General features: G+C 47.3%; 2 protein-coding genes across 8 annotated transcripts in view; both read right to left on the minus strand.

Moving 5' to 3' along the window:
- Nucleotides 1-1,205: 1,205 nt before the first annotated feature.
- On the minus strand, nt 1,206-14,938 carry NACA (nascent polypeptide associated complex subunit alpha). Of its 6 annotated transcripts, none has more exons than XM_012450507.3 (9): nt 14,854-14,938; nt 14,060-14,131; nt 5,569-11,121; nt 4,015-4,100; nt 3,769-3,846; nt 2,416-2,562; nt 1,895-2,023; nt 1,524-1,646; nt 1,206-1,331 (listed from the first exon to the last, which is right to left on the minus strand). In XM_012450507.3, exons 2-9 carry the CDS (start codon nt 14,127-14,129, stop codon nt 1,317-1,319), a joined length of 6,201 nt encoding a protein of 2,066 aa, XP_012305930.2. In that variant the 5' UTR covers nt 14,130-14,131; nt 14,854-14,938; the 3' UTR covers nt 1,206-1,316. The 6 variants fall into 6 exon arrangements, with proteins under 6 accessions (XP_012305930.2, XP_012305929.2, XP_012305933.1 ...); XM_012450506.2 differs by lacking the exon at nt 14,854-14,938 and adding an exon at nt 14,554-14,829; XM_012450510.3 differs by lacking the exon at nt 5,569-11,121.
- A 17-nt stretch (nt 14,939-14,955) lies between these two features.
- PRIM1 (DNA primase subunit 1) overlaps nt 14,956-18,659 on the minus strand; it is a 33,245-nt gene continuing 29,541 nt past the window's right edge. Inside the window, exons 13-14 of one of the 2 annotated variants that reach the window (XM_064377249.1) lie at nt 15,887-15,952; nt 14,956-15,043 (exon numbers count right to left, since the gene is read on the minus strand). In XM_064377249.1, the coding sequence (XP_064233319.1) occupies nt 15,912-15,952 (41 nt within the window). In that variant the 3' untranslated portion in view covers nt 14,956-15,043; nt 15,887-15,911. Of the gene's footprint in view, nt 15,044-15,132; nt 15,190-15,886; nt 15,953-18,659 lie in introns of those variants that run through there. The other variant, XM_064377248.1, reaches the window with a different exon arrangement.

Here is an 18,659-nt window from a genome sequence, read left to right on the forward strand (position 1 = left end):
AAAAGATTAGAGTTCCGTGAAGGGACTGATTACTAGATACAGAAGAATCAGGATCTGCTAACAGTTAACATCTGGAAAAGAAAGTGGAATTGATAAAAGTTTTTTTTTTTTTTTGAGACAGAGTTTTGCTCTTTGTTGCCCAGGACAGAGTACAATGGTATGAATTCAGCTCACTGCAACTTCTCTGCCTCCCGGGTTCAAGCAATTCTCCTGTCTCAGCCTCCCAAGCAGCTCGGATTACAGGTACCTGCCACCATGCCTGGCTAATTTTTGTATTTTTAGTAGAGACAGGGTTTCACCATGTTGGCCAGGCTGGTCTCGAACTCCTGACCTCAGGTGATCCACCTACCTTCACCTCCCAAAGTGTTGGGATTACAGGCATGAGCTACCACCCCTGGTCGAGAAACCAAGTTTTTTTGAGACAGGATCTCACTCTGTCACCCAGGCTATAGTGCAGTGGTGCGATCCCAGCTTACTGCAACCTCTGCCTCTGGGTTCAAGTGATCCTATGTTTTTGTAGAGATGGGGTTTCACCATGTTTCCCAGGCTCGTGTCAAACTCCTAGTTGAGCTAAAGTGATCGATTCACCTGCCTTGGCCTCCCAAAGTGCTGGGATTACAGGTGTGAGCCATCGTGCCCGGCCAGAAATGAGAAACTTTATAGTCAAGTTGTATTTCCTGAAGCTAAGAAGGTCCTAACAGCCTAGAATAGTAACATCTTAAAAGAGGTAGAAAGTCTGAGATTTTAAGTGGGAAATCTGTGGCACTAAACCTTATCAAATGAGTTAGGCCTTTGGGCGCGGTGGCTCATGCCTGTAATCCCAGCACTTTGGGAGGCTGAAGTGAGTGGATCACGAGGTCAGGAGTTTGAGACTGTCCTGGCCAACATGGTGAAACCCCATCTCCATTAAAATACAAAAAATTAGCCAGATGTGGTGGCTGGGACCTGTAGTCCCAGCTACTCGGGAGGCTGAGGCAGGAGAATCGCTTGAACCTGGGAGGCGGAGGTTGCAGTGAGCCAAGATCATATCACTGTGCTCCAGCCTGGCGAGAGCAAGACTCTGTCTTGCTGTTGAAAACAACAACAAAAAACCCCACAAAAAACAAATGAGGGAGGCCTTAGGAATAATTAATAAATTACCAGAACCTTTACAGTTTTTTTTTGTGGGGGGGGATGGGAGTGTGGGGAAGAGACCAGTCACTGACTGAGTTCATCCAACAAGAAGCCATAACTTTATTTATGATAGAAACAGTACAAATTTCAAACCAAGCTGCAGTTACTCCTTTGAGACACCAAAAAAAGTTGCTTTCAGATGGTTACATTGTTAATTCCTGTGAGAGAGAAAAGATAATTAGTGGTTCTTATAGGCAAATCAGGAGAATTCAGGTCACTAAAACCTATGGCAACTCAGAAGAGGCTCTGGAATGAGGTTCCCTAACTGGCTGATATTTAGCAGAGAAAATAAAGTTACTCATAATTGGTCAGGGCAAAGGGAATCAAGGAACAAAGGCTTGAGCACTTACCATAATAGCATTTACAATATCATTACTGTTGTTCTTCAGGGCTCGGACTGCCTTTGCTCTCGACACATTTGCTTGTGACATGACCAATTCTATGTCTTTAACTTCTACACCTGTTTCATCGACCTGAGAGAGGAGAGGGAAAAAGCAGTAAATTAAAGGCAAGAACAATTTCAGCAGTTCAGCTTTGGAGTCTCCTGAATCTAGTTGATCCCCCTGCCTTGGCCTCCCAAAGTGTTGGGAGCTATATTAATAGCTCAAAACTACTTAACAGGGTTCAAGAGCCTAAACAATATAAAATCCACTCACCAACACAAACACATTGCTATACGGCACGAGTTAAAAGTGTAAAAGATTTACTATTCCTAGTATACCTCTTCCTCTTCACTCTCCTCTTGTACAGTTGGAGTCTGTGTGTTTTCTTGAATGTTTGAGACAGCTTCACCTTGAACTTTGAATTTCTCAGCAGCTGCTAGTTGTGCCTGCTGAGATAAATCTTCGATCTACAGGGTAGAGAATACAGATCCATGTAAGTAGATCGGTCTGCAGTCATTGAAAAGGAAATCATATAGTTTCACAATTCTCTCTGTAAACTCACTTCAGGTAACTTACTGTATAGCTTTAAACTGCTTGCCCTCACTCATAGTATGTATCACAGTATAAAAAGTAGTTGTTTAGGTTTAGAGCAGTGGTTCTCAACTGAGGGTAATTATGTCTCCCAGGGGTATGTGGCAATGGAGTATTCTGGGTAATCAAAACTGGTTGCAATGCTGCTAAACATCCACAATGCACAGGATAGCCCTTCCATAACAGACAACTATCAGATGCAAAATGTCAGCAGTGCTGAGGTTGAGAAACCCTGGTCTAGAGCAATGCCCAAGAAAACATTACTCACCTTGGCTTCCCCAAACACTATGTAGGTATCCGAAGCAGGGCTCTTGTAGACATCCGGTTTTGTGATGACAAAGAGGATATTCTTAGATTTACGGATAGTGACTCTAGTAACTCCTGTAACCTGTCGAAGACCCAGTTTGGACATAGCCTAAAGAGAAAATATCAGGTTTTCAACTTCTTTAGAAGCAGTCTAAAGAAGCAAGAAACATCCAAAGCAAAGCCTTTCCCCAGGCTAAGAAAAGTTCATACAATAGAGAATGGCTTTTCTGCCATAGTAACTTCTGTTACCTTTTTTTTGAGACAGGTCTTGCTCTGTCACTCAGGCAGGAGTGCAGTGGTGCAATCTCAGCCCAATGTAACCTCTGCCTCCCAGGTTCAAGCAATTGCTGTGCCTCAGCCAACTCAGTAGCTGGAACTACAGGCATGTACCACCACACTGTGCTATTTGTGTGTGTGGTATTTTTAGTATAGATGGGGTTTCGCCATGTTGGCCAGGCTGGTCTTGAACTCCTGACCTCAAGTGATCCACCTGCCTTGGCCTCCCAGAGTGCTGGGATTACAGGTGTAAGCTGCTAACCCGGCTACTTCTATTGCTTTACTTGAATAACCAAAATACCACCTGTTCCCACAAAACCTACGGAAATAGAAAAAAAGAGTTCCACTCTCTATAAAGGTGCTTCATGAGATCCTGAAATCCTTTTCTTTTTTTCTTTCTTTTTTTTTTTTTTGAGACAGAGTTTCACTCTTGTTACTCAGGCTGGAGTGCAATGGCGCGATCTCGGCTCACCGCAACCTCTGCCTCCTGGGTTCAGGCAATTCTCCTGCCTCAGCCTCCTGGGTAGCTGGGATTACAGGCACACGCCACTATGCCCAGTTAATTTTTTGTATTTTTAGTAGAGACAGGGTTTCACCATGTTGACCAGGATGGTCTCGATCTCTTGACCTCGTGATCCACCCGCCTCGGCCTCCCAAAGTGCTGGGATTACAGGCGTGAGCCACCGCGCCCGGCCCCCGCTTTTCTTTTTTTTAAATTTTATTTATTTGAGACGGAATCACACTCTTGTTGCCCAGCAACAAGAGCAATGGCGTGATCTCAGCTCACTGCAACCTCTGCCTTCTGGGTTCAAGTGATTCTCCTGCCTCAGCCTCCCCAGTAGCTGGGATTACAGGCGCCTGCCCCCACGCCCAGCTGATTTTTTGTATTTTTAGTAGAGACAGGGTTTCACTATGTTGGTCAGGCTAGTCTCGAACTCCTGACTTGAGGCGATCTACCTGCCTCAGCCTCCCAAAGTGCTAGGATTACAGACATGAGCCACCACACCTGGCCCTGAAATCCTTTTCAAATAAATCTTACCTTTCGTGCCTTCTTTTCACTTCGACTCTGTTTTGCTTTACTGACGGGTTCTTCATCTATCTCAGCTGCTGCCGCCAGCTAAGAGAATAAAACAGCTGTTGGTTAACCAGAATCTAAGATCTGGATAGTACAATCTCCATGTGGTTTTTCCTTTATGAAGGGTCACAGTTCCAAATACAAAAGTTGCTCTGATCAACCCTGCTTCCTTGACCCAATTACGTATACCAGTTATTAGAGAATACCCACCTGGGCTTGTTGTGTGGTTGCCTGGGTGGAGTCCTGTTCTTCAAGCTCTGGTACTGATTCATCACTGTCAGATTCTGTTCCAGATCCTAAGATGAGAAGCAACTTTTACTACCTTATAGGAGAAATTGTAAGAGAAGGTACTTCACCACAGCCTGCCTGGACTAGAAGTCAATGCCTCATGCTAGACCTCAGAATGTTAAATGTAAACCAACTGGCTTGTGTGAAGCCACCCTGATAGCCCCTTGGTCACTAACTAGTGCATATATATCTAGTAAAGACCCAGCCGTAAACCCAGAAATGAGGAGTAATCACTAGAAAGAGCTGAACAGTTTAACATACTGCTTTCTTTCCCTCAGGGTCTTTGTTTCTTGGCACAGGCAAATAATGACCCATAAGACTCTAAATTTTACCCAATAGTCCAATTGTCCCTGAAAAGTTCTGCCAGAAGGTGCCCCCAAGATACACTTAAGTGGAAAAAAACAATGAGACCACACGTTGGAGGCCTAACAGGTAGGGTGTTCTTCCCCTCAACTTTTTTTTTTTTTGAGACGGAGTTTCGCTCTTGTTACCCAGGCTGGAGTGCAATGGCGCCATCTCGGCTCACCGCAACCTCCGCCTCCTGGGTTCAGGCAATTCTCCTGCCTCAGCCTCCTGAGTAGCTGGGATTACAGGCACGCGCCACCATGCCCAGCTAATTTTTTATATTTTTAGTAGAGACGGGGTTTCACCATGTTGACCAGGATGGTCTCGATCTCTTGACCTCGTGATCCACCCGCCTCGGCCTCCCAAAGTGCTGGGATTACAGGCGTGAGCCACCAGGCCCGGCTTCCCTTCAACTTTTAACTGGGTTGGAGGAAGTCAAAAGCAGTCATGTACATATATTCAGCCTCATTTTCAAACCGTTCACCCCAGCAATGTGATCTAATCAATATAGTTAGAAGATTCTCAATGATGTCGATCTGTAACTCTAATTTTTCCAAATATAATTCACATAAGTTTCTCTCAATTGAAAGGCCAAGCATCAGTAAAGACTACTGAGGAAAAAAAGCATATACCTGCACCATTTTCAGGCTAGGAAAAACAGGTTTCTACATTTTTATGAAAAGGGAGTCCCTGGGTAACTGGTCATTACTAAGTATAAGAAGGGAAAAAGAAATACAAATAGTTCAATTCTCTAATATTTTAGCAAATCTCAGGCCCAGGGACAAGGTTAGTGATGTGGTAGGGATTAGAGCAAATTAAAGGTCTGGCAGGTCTTGGTTTTCAATGTCAGATCCACTAGGTAAAATAGATGGCATGGCATGCTCAGGGTAGCCTGGGCCACACAAGATGATATACAAGGTACTATGTATCTATCTGAAGGGATGAAAACCAAGATTTGGTTTTGTATTCCTAGAACTTTCGCATTTAAAATTATCATTCTATGTTCTACGTCCAAACTCAAGCAGATTCACTGAAGAAAGCGGCGCATCACAGGGTTAGTATTGGTGGCTAGCCCCCAAGAGGGGTGTGGGCGACAGACACACCATGCACACAGCAAACCAAGGCAAATACCCTTGTTGTTCTTCAGAACAGGCTGCTTGGCAGAGGGGGTTGGGACAGGGATTCCAGCAGGTTTAGGGGTGGGCATGTTGACGAGGACCGACTGGAAAGGCACTCCCCCAGAGATTGGTTCCGGGGGAATCAGAGGCGGCAGCTCATCCTCATCAGCAGGGGCTAGGGGTTTAGAGGGTGATTCCAACACCAGCCCAGGAGAGGACGGCAGAAATTGCTGTGTAGGAGGCAGAGGGGGAACTGGGGAGGGAGCAAGAGGCAGAGAGACTGGTGGGGTGGGTGCTAGAGAGACAGATGCTGATTCAGGTTTAGGAAGGTCTTTCTCAGAGGCAGCTGCTGTTAGAGGGATGGATGCCTGAGACTCAGGAGGAGCCAAGGGGCCCTTTGGAAAATGAGAAGCATCTTTGCCTTTTGCTGTCTTTGAAGAGCCTTTCTGGGCAGGGAGTAGAGGGGCTGGAGCCACTGTGGAAGGAGGTCCTTTAGTACCATTATTAGCTGAGGGATCTGGGCACATAGGAGGTGAAGTAGCAGAAATCTTAGTCTGTGGACCTTTCCCAGTGGGAGCTGTGATGACTGGCATACTTTCTGAAGTTGGGGCAACAAGTACTTCTTTCAGAGCTGTGGGGCCTTTCTTTGCTGGAAGCCCTTTAGATGCTTGAGGAACAGTGGCCCCCATTTTACATGTGACAGAAACTGGGGAGGTAGGAGAGTCTTTGAGGGAGGAAGGAGTCACAGGTGGCGAAGTGGGAGTCTCTTTGGGGGCTGGAGTTGCTCGGCCCTTTTTGGGGGATGGAGGAGTCACAGCTGTAGTAGTAGGGGCCTCTTTGGGAAAGGGAGAAGTCATAGTTGGGGGAATGGGGACCTCTTTGTAAGAGGGAGGAGTCACTGCTGGGGGATTGGAGGTCTCTCTGGAGGATGCGGTAGCTGGGGCTTCTTTGGGGGCTGAAATTGCTGGGGTCTTTTTGGAGGAGGGAAGAGTCATAGCTGGAGGAATGAGGGCCTCTTTGGGAGCTGGAGTTGCTGGGGTCTTTTTAGAGGGAGGAGTCACTGTTGGGGGAGTGGGGTCCCTTCTGGAGGATGGGGTAGTGGGGATCTCTTTGGGGGAAGAAGGAATCATAGTTGGCAAAGTGGGGGCCCCTTTGGGGGCTGGAGTTGCTGGGGCCTTTTTGGGAGAGGAAGAAGTAGGGGGTTGTTTGGGGGCTTGAGGCTCCTTGGGGGAAAGAGGAATCACTGCTGGGAAGGTGGGATCCCCTTTAGAGGATGGGGTAGTTGGGCCTCCTTTAGGGGAAGGAGTTGTAGCTGGGCCTCCTTTGGGGGCTGAAGTTGCTGGGGCTTTTTTGGGGGAGACAGGAGGCACTGCTGGGGGAGTGGAATCTCCTTTGGATGGGGTAGCTGGGCCTTCTCTGGGGACTGGGGTTGCTGGAGCCTTTTTGGGGGAGAGAGGAATCACTGCTGGGTAAGTGGGGTCTCCTTTGGGGGAGGGAGTTGAAGCTGGGGGAGTGGGGTCTTCTCTGGAGGATGGGGTAGTTGGACCTCCTTTAGGGGAGGGAGTTGTAGCTGGGAGAGTGGGTACCCCTTTTGGGTGTGGAGTAGCTGGGCTTCCTTTGGGGGCTGAAGTTGCTGGGGCCTTTTGCGGGGAGACAGGAGTCACTGCTGGGGGAGTAGAGTCTTCTTTGGATGGGGTAGCTGGGCCTTCTCTGGCAACTGGAGTTGCTGGAGCCTTTTTAGGAGAGAGAGGAATCATTACTGGGGAAGTGGAGTCCCCTTTGGGGGATGGGGTAGCTGGGCCTCTTTTGGGGGATGGAGTTGCAGCCGGGGGAGTGGGGCCCTCTTTGTAGGATGGGGTAGGGGTAGTTGGGCCTCCTTTAGGTGAGGGAGTTGTAGCTGGGAGAGTGGGGGCCCCTTTGAGGGATGGAGTAGCTGCGCCTCCTTTGGGGGATGGGGTAGCTGGGCTTCCTTTTGGGGAGGGAGGAGTTGCAGCTGGGAGAGTAGGGGCCCCTTTGTCAGGTGGGGTACCTGGACCTCCTTTTGGGGAGGGAGGGATTGCACCTGGGGGTGTGGGGGTCCCTTTGGGGGGTGGGGTACCTGGACCTCCTTTTGGGGAGGGAGGAGTTACAGCTAGGGGAGTGGGGGCTCCTTTAGGGGGTGGGCCATCTGAGCCTCCTTTTGGGGAGGGAGGAGTTGTAGCTGGAGGAGTGGGGCTTCCTTTGGGGGATGGGGAAGCTGGGCCTCCTTTTGGGGAGGTTGAAGTTGCAGCTGGGGGAGTGGGAGCCCCTTTGGGAGGTAGGGTATCTGGATCTCCTTTTGGGGAAGAAGGAGTTACAGCAGGGGGAGTGGGGGCCCCTTTGGGAGGTAGGGTAGCTGGACCTCCTTTTGGAGAGGTCAGAGTTGCAGCTGGGGGAGTGGGGACCCTTTTGGGGGGTGGCATAGCTAGGCCTCCTTTTGGGGAAGGAGTTGCAGCTGGGGGAGTGGGGGACCCTTTGGGAGGTGGAGTATCTGGACTTCCTTTTGGGGAGGTAGGAGTTGTACCTGGGGCCCCCTTGGGGGGTGGGGTAGCAGGACCTCCTTTTGGAGAGGCTGAAGTCGCAGCTGGGAGGGTGGGGGCCCCTTTGGGGGATGGCCTAGCTATGCCTCCTTTGGGGGAGGGAGGAGTCGTAGCTGGGGAAGTGGGGGTCACTCTGGGGGATGGAGGAGCTGGGCCTCCTTTTGGGGAGGGAGGAGTTGCAGCTGGGGGAGTGGGGGCCTCACCGGGGGATGGAGTAGCTGGGTCTCTTTTGGGGGAAGGAGAAGTTGCAGCTGGGGGTGTGGGGGTCTTTTTGGGGGATGGGGTAGCGGGGCCTCCTTTGGGGGCTGGAGTTGCTGGGGCCTTTTTGGGGGAGGAAGAAGTCATAGATAGAGCGGGGACCTGTTTGGGGGCTGGGGTAGCTGGGCCCTCTCTAGGGGAGGGTGGATTCACAGCTGAAGGAGTGGAGGTCTCTTTGGGTGATTGTGTTACTCCTTTGGGAGACAGAGGAGTCAGAGCTGAGGGAGTAGGGGCCCCTTTGGGGGATGGAGGAGCAGGACAATGCTTTGTGTTTGGTGAGTCTTTAGAGCCTTGAAAAGAAAGACTGTTCTCTGGAAGAAGTAAAGCTTCAATTGGAGAAACAGGGGATGAGAGATTTCCAATAGGAGTATCAGGGCCAGCAGAACGCTTCTTGGTTGGACGTCTTTTAGTCTGAGGAGACACACTAACCCCTAAAGGAGATGGGGAGTCAGCTAGGTAAGTCAGAGTTCCTTTGGAAGATGCAGTAGCAGAAGCACCAGAGTCCTCAGTTGGGCACCCTTTGGGAGAGGAAGCAACAGGTGCCAGTGCTGAAGTATGAGAAATACCATCAACCTTTTTTGTACCTGGAGGAGTCCCAGCTGGGGGAAGAGATGGTAAAGGCACAGACTTGGGAATTTCAGGGGCCAGCACTAAGGTAGTCAGAGAAGCAGAGGTATTCTGGGGGGACAGAGACACAGGGCAATTTTCTGAGGCTGTAGGAAGCAAGGGTAAAGTAGTAAGAGTGGAAGTACCTTCCTTAGCTGGGTGGTTTTTAGGAGCTAAAGAGACAGTTCCTTCTAGAGAAGGGCTGGCTGTAGTTGTATAAGTTGAGGTACCTTTGGCAATTGTGGGAGCCACCCCAGTAGGGTTGGCACTTTCCAAAGGAAATGCAGCCACTGCTGGGGTAGTGAGAGAGCTTTTCAGAAGCAGACCAGCAGAGTCTGGGCCTGCATCAGAATCTGTCTTGATTACAGAGGCCAGGGACTTAACACCCAGGGGAGAGGTTGTAGAGCTGGCTGGTTTACCTACAGGGAGAGGTCCTCCAAGGCTTTTCTTTGCTAGGGTGGCTTCAGGAGAAAGAGATATCTCCGGAGAAGAGGATGTACTTTGGAAAAAAGGAGATTTTTTTGGGGCTGCCTGGGCTAATGGTAAGACAGCAGAGTCTTTCTTGGTGGTGAGTTCTGCCTGGGCTGGAGAGAAAGGGGCTCCTTCAGGAGAGGCAGGTACAGTTTGGAGATCTTTTTGTGTTGGAAATTTAATCAATACTGAATGGGGGAGATTTTTGACGTCTTTAGGGTCCGGCAGAGGAGGAGAGACTGGTATCCCCAGAGTGGTTGTGACTTGAAGAGAATGCTCTTTGGGAGCCACAGGTGCTATAACCAACGCAGCAGGGGAAGTTGGTTCCACATTGCTTATGGGACCTGAGGAAATTGGAGGAGAAAGACAAGTAGCTACCTCCAAGGTAGCAGGTGCTGCAGCAATAGTACAGGGGTTAGTCACCACAAGTGGGGTGGTTCCAACAGAAGAAATGGGAATCTGGGCCACTGAAGGATGATGAGTGGCATTAGGAGAGCTTCTGAGAATGAGAGAGGCCGTAGGAGATAACGAAGAGGTAGCTACATTTAAGGTGCCAGAAGGGCTGCAGGTTATGCTAGTGATGGTAGAGGGACCTTTGTCAACAGATGGAGCCACCACTGGAAAGGCAGCCACAGTGGCAGGAACTACCTCATTCCTGGAAGGAAGGGGAGGAATTACAGATCTCTGAGGAGGATAAGAGGCCCCTGTGGAAGAATGATCTGTAGAAATGGTCTTTACTGTAGGGTCTAACAAAGCACCAGAATCTGTCTGACCTAACGGCTGGACAGAACCAAAAGAACTCTGATGTAAAGGTGCAAGATAAGAGCCCAGAGAAATGGGAAAATCTGGGTGGGTGTTGGGACCCACAGTCTTTTGAGAAGAGGTCATCAAAGGAAGAGACTGAGTTGCAAGAGATAAAGCAGCAGGTGGACTAACAGGCCCCTTCAGGCTGAGGCTTCCTGGGTTTTGTGGAGAAATCAGAGCTGAGGAAATGGTGGAATCTTTGACCTGAGGGGAAGTGATGGCTAGGGTAGTGGTGGGTGTTATCTGAGGACAGGAGGCCACTCCAGACTGAAGAGAGGCCAAGGGAGTCACACAGTGGTAAGGAACAGCACTGACTATACCTGGAGGACTGGGGTTACCTTTCAAGTTAGGGACTACCTGAGAGGGAACTTTAATAAGATTAGTCTTTGGTTGTGGGGGAGGAATGGGAGCTGACAGAGGCATCACTGACCCTGACTCAGCTACAGCCACTGAAGGCGGTGAAGTAAGGAGGTTAGGTGGAAAAGCAGAACTCTTCTGAACTGAGTGGGGAGCCAGGGCAACCAGAGCTAAGGGAGCTGAAGAGGAAGGGGCCCCTTTCAGAGTTGGAGCTATCATGGGAGAGGCCAGAGCTAAGGCAGCTGGGGAGATGGGAGGCCCTATTAGGTTTGGTAGGAAGGTTGGGGCTTCAGGGGAAGTTCCCAAAGGTAGGGTTGTTCCAGAGGATGACTGGGGAAAAGGAACTTCAAATGGGGTGGAGGCAACAGTAGAGGGGGAAGGAAATGGGGCAGCCTGGTTAGCAGCTGACAGAGGGCACTGTTGTGGGGTGGGAGAGCAAGGAGGGGGAAGGGTAGGTCCAGGCTGCCCTAAGGCAGCAGTGACACTCAAGGCTGAAGACATAGGTAGCACAGCTGGAAAAAGGCAAAAGGAGATAAAGGAAGGGGGGGGGGAGAAAAAAGGTGAGTTATGCAGCCCAACTTGGTACAACATACCTCATAGGAAGCTCTGGAGTTTAAATCTGACACTCTAAGTCACTACGCAGGATTAGATAAAAGTGACAGGCAACAACAACCTTCCCCAAACATTTTTCAGTGGTGAGAAGCCATTCCTCTCCTAATTTCTCACACTTCCCAAGTTCTACCAAAGCAAACCAACTATTTTAGGGTGAGGAGAACAGTCTAAGAGCAGCCTATCTCTAAATGGGGAGCACAGCCCCTTGGTAGGTTGGGAACATGCTTTCTACTCTTTTCCAGTGGTGTCCTCCCCTTGCTTCCTGAAATGGACTACATTCCCAAATCTTTCTCACAGCCAATAGAATTACCACTAGAAGAACAGCTGTGCTACTCTGTCCACCCAAATATCATGAACTAACGGAAAGAGATATCAAAAAGTAGTGAGTAGTGATAATGATGGGGAATCTGAACTGAATGAGAAAAAATGGAGTTGTATACTTTCAGACTTCCACTAGGCTAGGAAAAATTGAACTGTTAGATTAGTTTTGGGAAGGGGGTGCATAGCACAATTCAGTTCTTCCTAAAGTTGAAACTCTTCAGAATTTAATACCAAGTATTGAGTCACTTAGCTTCTTTATACCTTACCAGTTTACTTACTCTCAAAACCCAAACAAGAAAACCAACCATAAAATGACTGAACTTACAGTCTCTATAAACCTTCCTAAGTGATGTTAATTCTTCAGACATCAATCCAAGATGAATTACACCTCCAGGCAGACAGCTTACTCACAAGGGTAAGAACTGTGTTATGTAACTGTAACCTAACTTGTTAAACCAGATTGTAATGCTATTTTAGAAGAAGAGAATTGGAGGGCCAGGCGCTGTGGCTCACACCTGTAGTCCCAGCACTTTGGGAGGCCAACGCAGGTGGATCAGGAGGTCAGGAGTTCCTAACCAACATGGTGAAACCCCATCTCTACTAAAAATACAAAAATTAGCCAGGTGTGGTGGCGTGTGCCTGTAATCCCAGCTACTCAGGAGGCTGAGGCAGGAGAATCACTTGAACCCAGGAGGCGGAGGTTGTGGTGAGCTGAGATTGTGCCACTGAACTCCAGCCTGTGTGACAGAGTGAGACTCTGTTTCCAAAAATAAATAAATAAACAAGAGAGAATTGGAGTGGCGAGAATACACTGGATCCCCACTCCTTACCCTGGAATTAAGTATTTCATTCTGTCAAAATACACCAATATTTGGCATGACAGTAAAAGTTATCTCTGGCATTCAAGAGATAACAGAGAATTGGATCAACAAATGCTCAACGTCTAGAAATGAATGTTAAAGGAGGGGAGGGAAGCCCATAATACCAAAATTCAAATTCGAAATTCACTCAACCAGTAATTCTGAAGTTCTTATGGCATCTTACTATGGAAAAGACAAGGTGGCTAAACCTGAGAGTGGACAGGCCAAATTCTAACGATTACAGGAAAATACTACCAAGCATATTCATCAGAATTAAAAACATGGAACGTATTTTCTTCTGACTGGACCTCAAGATGGAAAAAGGCCTCAAATACTTGCTTTGACACCATAACCAATTCCTTGAGCTTCTTTCTTCATTCTAATAGACTATCATCACAGACAAGATCCTGTGTATTTATCATTGGGGTACTCCCTTAATATAAACCTACTGTACAACTCACACTATTCAGGAATACGTTTAATAGCACTAAGGACTGTTTCAGAAATAAAGGCATTAGTTTTGAAGCTTGAATCAGATTATTCTAAATTCACCTGAATTTCAAGTCTTTATATCTGCAAAATTAAGTTGTTCAATTACACAATCTCTAAAATCTTGTTTAGTACTGAAATTACAGAATCGTTAAGAGATCAGTACTTTATTTTTTCCATTTCTTAGACCCCTTGTACTCAAAGAATTTCATATTGTTTATACGCCAGCTCAGAGCTCCCCTTTCTCCTTCCTAGCAGCTGTATTAATCCCTTCAGCTGCTAAAATCAAACAGGTGGGAAGAAGCTTAATGCTTTCAACTATAAGCAAGTCTACTGTAACTCCAAAAAGGGACAGGAATTGCCCTAAATAACAAATGAAATTAAAAAAAAAAAATCATAAAAAGGTGAGAACGAGGATCACAGCCTGAAGATCTCCTTCATTTAGCTCTGCACAACTGACTCAGAAAGGTTATCATTTTAAGAACTTCTCACCACCTCCTCCTACGTTTTCTACAGAGATATGTTTTAACCAGAATTTAAAATGAGCCTTCACGCTCATTAATTTCAACACTGAGGATAAAAGAAGGATTTATTTCAATCCAGGGTTTCACACAATGATGCAGGAACTATTCCAGCACACTAGAAATATCTCAACCCATAAACAAGCTATCCGACCTAGGAGGACTCTGGGGCCCAGCAGGACACATTTACCACCAGCATGCATCTCATCCAGACATGTGATAAAGGCACAATGCCAAGCTGTGCTAACTAAAACCTTGATGCAACTTGCTGACTGGAGCTCCACAAATGCTCCGGGCTCCTTGGCCTGTGTCATCCAGTTCCAATAGGTAAGAATCACTGAACCCCTTCCCTGCTCAGTTTTCCTTCGTGAGGTGGGGGTTCCACAGAAGAGCTTCTTTTGAGACAACAGACATATAACATAGAAAGCAAGCTAGAGAACTTCTAACGTCCACGAATCTTAAAAATATATTTTACTCCAATTTCCTAAAGTAGTATCTCCAGGACAGTAGTTAATTTAACGGTCTATCTTCCTTGGTAAATGGGCAACCCCATCCTCTTACAAAGTGTATTTACCCTTTGTCATTTTGCTCACCAAATGGCTTTAGGGTCAATTTTAATTAATGGCAAGAGGGGTAGGGGAACCTACCGGTCTCAGCCTGGGGCTGCGGCAACTCCTGCTCTGTAGCAGGGACGGTTTCTGTGGCTTCGCCGGGCATTTCTGAAGGAATAAAAAGGAGGCCTGAATTGACTGGGATACATTCACTTGCCCAACCCAGTTTTTTTTAAGTATTCTTAAAAACTCTGCGGAGGGCTGTTAGAAAAAAATCATGAGGGTGTTCGGGAATCAACCTTCCCCAAAGGACCTGGGAATGAGAGGTAAATATGATGTGACCCTCACGTCTGTATCAAGGCCAGCAATTCCCAGTGCACTCAACCCGAGAAAGGATCTCGGTATGGCTTCCGATTATGGAAGACTTCAGACGCTACTGTGAACCCCCTCCACTCCTAATACATTGCCTGTGCTCTTGGACTACGTTTGACGGCTTTGGGAACCCAAGAGGGGAAAGACGGTGCTGTAAGTCCAACACTTGCTTGTCATAAAGAGAACGGTGTTGGGGTTCTAAGTCTGTGACCCCTTACCCTCTCTGGATTCCATGAAGCAGTTCCCAAAACAAGACGCACTCCGCTTCCGCCCTCAACACTGCAACTGCTCCCATCTCTGCAGGCTCGGATTCCGGGCCCGGCGCGCAGCCCTTCTACCCTGCTTTTGCCAGGACACCAACCGCAGACCCCATTTTGTCCGGAGGCCCACGGGCGCGTAGGAACCCTGTGGCCCCGTAAAGCCTCCGACTCTCCTTAACTCTCAGTCCCCGGGGCAGCTTAGCCCGAAAGAAAGGTGGATGGCAGCGGATAGAGAGTATCGGCGCAGAAAGTACTTACTGTGCAGGGAACGCGGAATCAAGATGGCGGCAGAAAGAGAGCGAGCGAGAGCGGAACCCACGCCTGTTGCAGAAGGAAACCTGGAGCGGAGTGGGTGGGACTAGGATCCGATTCCGGGTCAAGAGCTGTCGGCAGCCACTTCCTTTGTGTGAACGTTGGGCTGTTCCCACGGCGGGGGTGGTGACAAGGACTAAATAAGGGTAAGAATTCAGAACAAGACGCGCAGGCCTGGCAGGAGCTCTCGACTCGAAGCTACGCAGTCCTCGGTACGAAGCCGACTCCGCCCTCCGGTCCGCCAAGTAGCGACCGCGGTATTAAGGCCACTTCCCGATTTCCCTTTCTCAAATAGTGCAGGGAAGATAGGACATTAAAATAGCGAATGCTACAGAAACTGCATTCACAGCATTGGACGGTGAAAGTGACCTAGGCTAACCAATTATTTTTGGAACACACAGTGTGAAAATTAACATTTTAAAAGCTGCTGGACCCTCCCCCCCGCCCAAAGAAACCCCATTTTATTTTATTTTATTTTAAAGACGGGGTTTCACCATGTTGGTCAGGCTAGTCTTGAACTCCTGACCTCAGGTGATCCGCCCGCCTTGGCCTCCAAAGTGCTTGGATTACAGGCGTGAGCCACCACGCCCAGCCGAAACCCCATTTTAAACCAAGAGATGTGATGAAACACATAAAACTTCTGTTCAGATTATTGATCTAACTCGATGTCTTGTTCTGTTCAATGACTAAAGACACTCAAACGATGTCACCAGATGACAGAGACTCATGACTGTTAAACTCTCTGTAACAATGTTAGTTGTACCCCTCCCAAAAACGCTGCTTATAACCAATCATATTCTGTAATTATGTTCCAACCTTGTATGGATAACGTAATCCAGCTACAAACTCTTGTTTTTGTCTAAATAAATGAAATCTTAACTTCCCTACTTCTGAAGGTTGACTCCATTCTTTGGAGTTGGTTTTCTGGTTGGTCCATCCTCACACTGCCCTTGAATAAACTCTTTAAATAGATTCTCACCCTTTTATTTTAGGTTCACAAAGAATTAGGCCGCTGTTGAAATTATAAAGCTGCAGATTCTCCTTCCTAGAAAAAAAGAACATAGGCATATATACAATTCCTTTGCTTGCTATTTTGGGCACTTCTTGGATTTTTCTTTTATGAGACTTTGGCTTTTGTTGCCCATGCTGGAGTGCAATGGGTGATCTCGGCTCACTGCAACCTCAGCCTTCCGGGTTCAAGCGATTCTCCTGCCTAGGCCTCCTGAGTAGCTGGGATTACAGGCATGTGCCACCACGCCTGGCTAATTTTTTGTATTTTTAGTAGAGATGGGTTTCTCTGTTGGTCAGGCTGGTCTGGAACTCAAGGTGATCCACCCACCTTGGCCTCCCAAAGTGCTGGGATTACAGGCTTGAGCTACCGCCTGGCACTTCTTGGATATTCTAAGCTTATTCATTCTAGGTGTCTGGGACCCCACCTTAAGAAATCATACTTTGTTCGACTGTATTCTTGAAAAGTAGGATGTAAAATCAGTGTTGTGTTAATGAAAAGGCTCCCATATCTTCTCTCTGCCCCAGAAAAGAACTCAACAAATACATGCTGTACTTGAATTAGCTAAACCAGGCAACATTATTTTATTTATTTATTTTTTGAGGTGGAGTCTTGCTCTGTTGCCCAGGCTGGAGTGCAGTGGCGTGATCTCGGCTCACTGCAACCTCCTCCTACTGCGTTCAAGCGATTCTCCTGTCTGAGCCTCTGGAGTGGCCAGGATTATAGGCATCCACCACACCTGGACTCCTGACTTTAGGTGATCTGCCCACCTCAGCCTCCCAAAATGTTGGGATTATAGGCATGAGTCACTGTGGCTGGTCTGATTTAATAGCTTTAAAATGACTGTGGCCCTTTTTTTTTTTTTTTTTCCAAGAGATGGAGTCTTACTCTGTTGCCCAGACTGGAGTACAGTGGCCTGATCCTGCCTCAATGCAACCTACGCCTCCTGGGTTCTAGCCATTCTCCTGCCTCAGCCTCCCAAGTAGCTGGGACTACAGGCACATGCTGCCATGCCCAGCTAATTTTTTGTATTTTAGTAGACATGGGTTTCACCATGTTATCCAGGCTGGTCTCAAACTCCTGAACTCAGGCAATCCACCCACCTCAGCCTCTCAAAGTGCTAGGATTACAGAGGTGAGCCACCATACCCGGTGTGGGAGCCTTTTAAGGGAAGCAGTGAAAATTTAAAATGCTTTGAAAGCTACTTTAACATGTCTGAAATCCTTACCATAGTGAAATGAGGATTAGGATTAGTGAATTAGAATTAAATGAGATAGTGGGGTTTACCAGGAATGGGAAAATCTGAAATCCTCCTCAAATAGGAGAGGCAATATTATGGAGTCATTAAAGACAGATTCTGAAATAAGACCCCTTTGTCTGAATCTATTAGGTGAGTTCTGGTAGTTAACCTATATATATATTCACCTCAGTTTCCTGATCTGTAAAAGGGGAAAAATAGTAGCTACTTGATAGGATTGTTAGGAAGATTAAATTAGTCTGTGTATACACACACACACACACACACACACACACACACAAATTGGAAAAAGAAACAGTCTACCTCATAAAATTATTACATGTAATCTTTATATAAAATAAAAAATGTTTGTTACTATTAAATTGTACATATAATTAATATATGATCTGGAAGATTTTCAATGCAGTCCTTTAGTCCAGTTACCTTCAGAAGAAAGGACCAGAAATAGCCAATCATCTCCTTAGACAAAACTATATATTGACTATTTTTCTCTCTTTTTTTTTTTGAGATGGAATCTCCCTCTGTTACCAGGCTAGAGTACAGTGGCATGATCTCAGCTCACTGCAACCTCCGTCTCCTGGGTTCAAGAGATTCTCCTGCATCAACCTCCTGAGTAGCTGGGACTATAGGCACGTGCCACATGCCCAGCTAATTTTTGTAGTTTTAGTAGATGGGGTTTCACCATGTTGGCCAGGATGGTCTCAATCTCCTGACCTTGTGATCTGCCCACTTCGGCCTCCCAAAGTGCTGGGATTACAGGTGTGATCCACCGCACCTGGCCTCATATTGACTATTTTTCTTTCTTCCCCAGCAAGCACACTTTTTCCTACCTCTGTGGTAATGACTAGTCAAGGAAGGATGTATTTTCTTTTTGTTTTACTGCAGCCTCCGCTTCCTGGGCTTAAATGATTCTCCCACCTCAGCCTCCTGAGTAGCTGGGACTACAAGCACACGCCACCACACCTGGCTAATTTTTGTATTTTTTTGTAGAGACGAGGTTTTGCCATTTGCCCAGGATGGTCTTGAACTCCTGGCCTCAAGTGATCTGCCCACTTGGCCTCCTGAAGTGCTGGGATTATAGGTATGAGCTACCACGCCCAGCCAGTGATTTTCTTAAGTTGGCAATTTTGAAGATAGAAGCCATTTCTGTGCCCCTTTGTTTCTACGGTTCTAATACATTACTGAATTGGCAAATCAAGGAAAGGGAAGTCAGTAGTCTTTGGGTATATTTTTGCTGTCTTTAAGAACTAAATATTGGCTGGTGCTGTGGCTCACACCTGTAATCTCAGCATTTTGGGAGGCCAAGGCAGGGGGATTGCTTGAGAGACCAGCCTGGGTAAGATGGCAAGACCCCCATCTCCACAACACAAAAAAACAAAACAAAACAAAACAAAACATAAGACTGGCATGGTGGTGCATACCTGTAGTCCCATCTACTCCAGAAGCTGAGGCATGAGGATCCCATGAGCCCAGGAGTTAAGGCAC

This window comes from Aotus nancymaae, unplaced genomic scaffold (assembly GCF_030222135.1).
Source record: "Aotus nancymaae isolate 86718 unplaced genomic scaffold, 86718_ANA_hifiasm-v0.15.2.pri h1tg000016l, whole genome shotgun sequence".
Taxonomy (NCBI): domain Eukaryota; kingdom Metazoa; phylum Chordata; class Mammalia; order Primates; family Aotidae; genus Aotus; species Aotus nancymaae.

What these genes read in the sequence shown, in the direction of transcription:
- NACA (XM_012450506.2), bottom strand. An exon ending in TGTTCTGAAGAACAACAAGG is followed by an intron (nt 4,101 to 5,568) that starts GTATTTGCCTTG and finishes TTCTCATCTTAG; the next exon opens with GATCTGGAACAGAATCTGAC. An exon ending in GTGAAAAGAAGGCACGAAAG is followed by an intron (nt 2,563 to 3,768) that starts GTAAGATTTATT and finishes TTTTCTCTTTAG; the next exon opens with GCTATGTCCAAACTGGGTCT.